At 58.6% G+C, this 5,949-nt stretch overlaps 1 protein-coding gene across 1 annotated transcript in view; it reads right to left on the reverse strand.

Moving 5' to 3' along the window:
• UBE2O (ubiquitin-conjugating enzyme E2O) overlaps positions 1 to 5,949 on the reverse strand; it is a 16,482-nt gene that overhangs the window by 8,628 nt on the left and 1,905 nt on the right. Inside the window, exons 4-11 of the mRNA XM_010856509.1 lie at positions 5,545 to 5,569; positions 5,003 to 5,151; positions 4,859 to 4,917; positions 3,955 to 4,088; positions 3,737 to 3,847; positions 1,492 to 1,589; positions 924 to 987; positions 133 to 276 (exon numbers count right to left, since the gene is read on the reverse strand). Coding sequence (XP_010854811.1) covers positions 133 to 276; positions 924 to 987; positions 1,492 to 1,589; positions 3,737 to 3,847; positions 3,955 to 4,088; positions 4,859 to 4,917; positions 5,003 to 5,151; positions 5,545 to 5,569 — 784 coding nt within the window. The remainder of the gene's footprint in view (positions 1 to 132; positions 277 to 923; positions 988 to 1,491; positions 1,590 to 3,736; positions 3,848 to 3,954; positions 4,089 to 4,858; positions 4,918 to 5,002; positions 5,152 to 5,544; positions 5,570 to 5,949) is intronic.

Here is a 5,949-nt window from a genome sequence, read left to right on the forward strand (position 1 = left end):
AGCGGACCTGCCACTGGCCACCTCCCTCCTTCGCTCAGCCCGGGCTCCCCGTCCTCAGAGCAGCCCCCTTCCAGGCGAGGCAGGCTGGGCAGGAGTGCCCGGGCCTCACTCCCTGCCACGCCTCCTCCTTACCTCTTCGACCACCACGCGGAACTTGCTCTTGGTGCTGAGCACCGGCTTGACCCCCCCCAGCCACTGGACGCTGGAGAAGATCTTGGCAGGGCCAATGAGCACCTGGCCCGGGTAGAAGCCATAGGAATCATCGAAGAAGAGACCCTGCAGGATTGGGGGCCAGAGGAGGGTCCCTGTGAGTGCTGCCTCTTAGGGGGCGGGGGCAGCAGTGTCCACACCTGCCGTCCACCCCAGGCCTCCATGCTCCACACCACCTAAGACTGCAGAATAGCACCTCTCAGACCTCAGATGCACACAAACCGCCAGGGGTTTTACTCACTAAAAGGCACGGCTGGCCCATCCTGCTTATAACAAGCTCTCGGGCCACAACAATGCTGCTGGTCTGGGGGGACAAAGCTCTAAGAGCGGGGGTCCCCAAACCTGCTTGATCACACACACTCTCCTAGTATTACTTACAAACTGTCATTTACCACTGCTCTAAAATGTCACATCACAGTAAAATACTGTGTACACTCCAAGAAAAAGGGAGATTTTAAAAGGATGAGATAAAAACTTAACAAAACGCAAAGAAAGTTCTACTGCTTCCTGCAAACACCCAAGCTTTTACACCTTCTGATACACACCCCCTCCTTCCAGGAAAGCACTGGCTGAGACCACTGGTCGCCCCGGGCCAGACCCCGGCTCTCTGCCGAGAAGCCCCTAAGCTCCCTCCTGCAGAGCCCAGGGCTGAGGAACAGGAGACGCGCCCCCCACCCGCGGCCCCCCAGGCTCCTGGGGTGGAGCCAACGTACAGAGTCGCTGACGTGCGGGCAGACGTCGTAGAGCTTGGCGCCATCCTCCGTGTTCATGGAGCACCTGCAATAGGGGGCGGGGGCTTGGTGGGCACCAGACCCAGTCCCTGAGTCTCAGGGGAGGCGAGGCAGCCAGGACCCCGGAAGGAGCTGGTCAGTGTCTACAGGACTTGTGTGGAGGCGTCAGTGCCTCTGCAGGCCTTAAAATGGGTAATTCACCCTCCGCCCACACCTTAGTCCCTGCACTGGAACAAGGAACTCTCTAAAACAAACAGGACTCAGCCAGCAGATTTCAGCGTTCACCCCCTTAAAGTGCCTAAAGGAGAGCATCAGCCCCTCTTGGGGGTCCTATGTGATGACGAGGGTCTCCCCAAGCCAGGGTAGAGCGAAGACCAGGAACTGAGCCGGAGAATCCAGCCAGGCTGACAAGGAGACCAGCCCAGGGTCGGGCCCTGAGATGCAAGGCCCGCAGCCCCTGGCATGGCCCTCGGGGGACCTAGGACGCACCCCTGCCCCTTCCCCAGCGGCCCCGCCCTGCGAGGGCTCCTGTGTGGTGGGGAGACCGCACCTGGCGCCGTTGGACAGTTTCAGGATGATCTGGTTCTTCAGGTCGTAGACCTTGCCCAGCCAGCAGTCATAGGCGATGTAGTCCCCGTACATGAAGGGCTGCAGACCAGAGAGACAGGCGGTGAGAGACGACGGAGGACTCTGGTGTCCAGAACCCTCGTTCCTCTTGGCCCCACAGACAGCAGGAAGGCTCCATGTGGGTCGGACCTAGTAACTGTGCAGCAAGCTTCCCCCAAGAGTCCCCAGCTGCTCGCCCCCACAGGGGCAGAGGCTGGACGGCCTTCTGAGGACACAGGACACGTGAGTGGGAGTGAGCTGGGGTGGGTGGTTACACAGTAAAGTGATTTAAATAAACAGATAACTATATGGAGGATATCAAGAGCCAAGTCTCCCTGCTGGGGACAGCAGCCACTAACACAGGAAGGGGAAGAGAGAGGAGCTGGACTGGGGTCAGAGGGATCAAGACGGGCTCACACATCTGAATACGTACACAAGATGGGCACAGGCACATTTAGACGTGCGTGCTTATCCACCTACATACACATATAGACATGTGCACTTATCCACCTAGATACACATACGTGGATTCCCTAGCGCTGCCCTGAATGGGGCCCAGGAGCAATCAGCACACCCAGTTTGCACTGAGACCATGGCTTTTGAAAGAAACTAGGGCTCGCTGAAGAAACGGCTGATTCTAGTCTGGATCAGAAATCAAACAATATGGAAAGTAAAGTGTTTTTTAAAAAAATGGTGGAGACATGTCAAAAGAGCACAGATGCCAGCTTGAAGGGGTTCCTACTGGCCAAATCTGGGTGGGATCACTGAAGCAACAGAACAAGTAACGGATTACAACCAATGAATAAAACAGGACTCTCTGCATCTGATGTAAAAAATGAGGAAATAAATGGCACAGAAAGTACAGCTCTTCCATATGGTAGAATGCCAAACTCATAATAAAGCAGGCAGTGATGGTGTCATGAAATCACCATTTAGCAGCCATCAGGCTGCTGGCTGGGTCAGGTGGGAATTGTTAATGGAGGCTAAGGCTGGTGGATGGGAGTTGAGAACCACCAGTTTGTCTACGGCCATACCACCCTGAACGCGCCCGATCTCGTCTGATCTCGGAAGCTAAGCAGGGTCGGGCCTGGTTAGTACTTGGATGGGAGAACCACCAGTTTATTGACACAATCCCGGAATATCTCCCCACAAAACCAATATGATCGCTGGCCAAGGGGTGAAATCTGAGTTTGTTGGGAGGCAGCTCAGCAGAGCTCAACACGACTGGGGAGCAAAGAGAACGTCCCCACACTGCAGCCGAGGCACGTTCCGGGGCCAGGGAAGAGCTGAGCGGTATTTCTGGGGCAGTTCTGCCAGAAGCGCGGGGCCCGAGGCTGTCACGGGCACTGTCGGACGGCCCCATGCTCGGGGTCACCCAGGACAGGGAGACAAAGCAGGACTGGGAACTGCTCCAGCCTGGGGAGGTCAAAGCACTGACGACTGAGCGTGCGCTCCTGATGGAGGCCGGGTCAGAAGGGGAAAACGGAGATTGATGGAACAACTGAGTGGGTCTGTGGATGGACAGTAACGGGTCAAGGTCCCAATCTAGGGGTTTGAATGGTGGTTAAATAGGAGAGTGTTTCTGTTTTGGGAAAATATACACTTAGTACTCGGGGGCAGATAGAATCATATCTGTAGCTTGCTTTCAGAAGTTTCAGAAAAGCAGGGACTTCCCTGGCTGTGCAATTAACACGTGGCCAAGGCAGGGAGGGGGGTACGGGATCGTTCCCTAGTCAGGGAACTAAGATCCCACAGGCTGCATGGTGTGGCCAAAAAAAAAAAAAGGTTAAAAACAAAGTTTCAGAAAAGAGGAGAAAAGAGAGGCGGGGAGAGAGGGGTGGGTAAGAGGGAGAACAGGCAGGAGCCAGTGCTGACGCGGCACCAGGTGTGGCTCCCGAGGCTGCGGGAGACACGGCACCTACAACCTTCAGCAAGCTTGGAATCGGAAATGCATAAACTACTGGAAAAAATTGTTTCAAAAACGACGACACAAAGTCTTAGAAGAGAAAGGAAACCAGCCTTGTCTGCCAGAGATATAAAGCGCCACCTGACCTCAAGTCCGGATGGCTGACACGTGAGAAGCGCCACAAGCTGCAAGGAGAGGCTGAGCACTGGGCTTGGCCGCTCGACCTGGAAGATGCTGCGGAGAGAAGCAGAGCCCCGTGGGGGGAGGCCGGCAGGGGGCTCACCCAGATGTGCTGCAGGTCCTTGCTGTTGACGGGGTAGACGATGCAGTTGGTGCCGATGAGCTTGACGGCGCAGTCAATGTTCACGTCGATCACGGTGCCGCACTGGCTGTCCTGCGGGCGAGAAGGCATCCAGGCCCAGGGAAGGTGCCCTGGGGGCCACCCCAGACCTGCCCCGACCTGCCCCAGGGCCATGCCCGCCGGGTGGGACGGGGACTCACAGTGGAGCGCATGTGCCGGACCACATCGCGGGGCACCACGGAGCGGTCCTCGAGCTTCAGCTGGAACAGAGAGCGGAGAGTGAGAGCTCGGCCTCCAGTCACAGGGGGTACGGCCTCCTCCCAGCTACCAGCTCCTTAGTGCAGCAGCGCTTCACTACGTGCAGCCAAGCGCAAAAACCCCGAGTTCCCCGGGGCTTTCCCAAATCCCACACGCCCTTCCCCAGCACCTGGATCTGGGGACAGGACCGCACTCTGATCAGGGACAGACCAGGGGCAGCCTCCCCGGTCCACGGTGAAAGTCGGGCTCACTGGAGGGAACTGATCACACCGGAAAGGGTGGCTAAGCGACAGACCATGGAAAGCCTCACTTAAACGAGAGCAAAACATTCTGCTATGAGCGGAGTCCTGCCTCCGCCTCTGCCTGCCCTGCGCCCCTGCCGCTGAGTGCTGGGGAGGGTGGGCTGGAGGAGGAGCATGACGCAGGGCTGGAGGGCACCCCGAGGCAGCTATCAGTCGCACCACCTTCTAATCTGGGCTATCCTGCCCAGCCAGCTGGAGCCTGCTCCTTATCGACAGTCCCGCGGAGCACTGTAGGCTGATGAGTAACTCAGGACGCCAACCTCTGTGCACAGCAAGTGCTGACCCCTTCCCTCCATGACTGTCCCCCCACCTGCCCCTGGGCGCAGGATCCCCACAACAGCCCGACGGTTCTCCACTGAGCCAGCCCACCTTCTGCACTGGCCCCCCAAGCCTGGGGAGGCTCCTCTGGGGTTCTTCACTGTATCCTGGGAACAGGGGGGCTCTGGGACTGCCCACCTCCCTAGCGCAGAACCTCCAAGACCCCAAACGAGGAGGGGGGAGGAGCTGTTCCCACAGACACCCAGCTGAAGACCCTCAGGGTTACTCTCGCCACTGCAGAACCTGGGGCCTGGAAAGGCGACCTCCATGAGGTGGCCTGAGGTACTGAAAAGGGAGACACTCAAGGTCACCGAAACCCCTGCATCCGTGCAATGTGACTTATGAAACAAGGAAAGCGGAAGCAACGGGCCTGCCACCAACAGGCGACCGAGATGCTCCCACAGGGAGCGAGCCCCGGGTTAGGCACAGCGGACCTTCGCCGGAGACGAGACGGCGCAGCAGCCCTCGGGGGCGCAGAAGGTTCACAAGGCGGTGAAAGCACAGACGGCCCCCGGGCGCCTGGCTCACGGTCAGCGCTCAGCCAGCGCCCACTGGCTGGTGACCCCAAGTTCAGGCTCCGAGACCCCAGGAGGCTTCCAGGGGCCATGTGGAACTCTGCCAAGAAGGTACTGGAATGACGGTGCCGTTTTGCTAACTCAACCAACCTCCTGTCCTCTAACCCTCTGGGTCCAAATCCCCGGGTAGGACATGGTATTTTCAGTGTGCTGTCCCGCTCTATCTCAAACCTCTGCTCCCATTTTAGACTTCAAAAAGCCACAACTACAGGTCTTTCCAAGTTGCCATGGAAACCAGGAGTTGCAGCGAGGGGAAGCCCTCTAGGAGAGGGGCTGTGCTGCGAGGGGTGGGAGGCGACCCTGCCTCTGGCCGTGAGGTACAGCAGCCCCACCTCACGTTGGGGTCGGTCCCTGAGAGCGTCCTGGGGAAAGGATGGGAGTGGCCCGGGGCGGACCCTGAGTCGGTACAGTCCCGGCAGGGACACGGCCCAGCCCTGCTGCCCCCGTGGGCGGAGGGGATGCTGAGGCTGTTGCTCGGAGGCCCAAGAAAGAATGCCACAGCTCATGAAAGCTGGCATCGTGGCCAGGCCAGGGGTGGGCTTTCTCCTTCCTCCCCTTGCGCAAGTGCTGCCAGGATGTGGGACAGGCAGGTCACAGAGTTCCCGGGGAGTGGAGGGCGGGTGCTGGGGAACCAATGTGTCCACGGGTGGGGCTCTCCTGACCTGCACTCGGCCTCCTGCCAGAGCCAGACTCCCTTCCACCGTGAAGCCGGGTCTCCAGATTCTAATGCTGCAGGACAATG

The sequence above is a fragment of the Bison bison genome, unplaced genomic scaffold, assembly GCF_000754665.1.
Source record: "Bison bison bison isolate TAMUID 2011002044 unplaced genomic scaffold, Bison_UMD1.0 scf7180017864371, whole genome shotgun sequence".
In the NCBI taxonomy this organism is placed as follows: domain Eukaryota; kingdom Metazoa; phylum Chordata; class Mammalia; order Artiodactyla; family Bovidae; genus Bison; species Bison bison.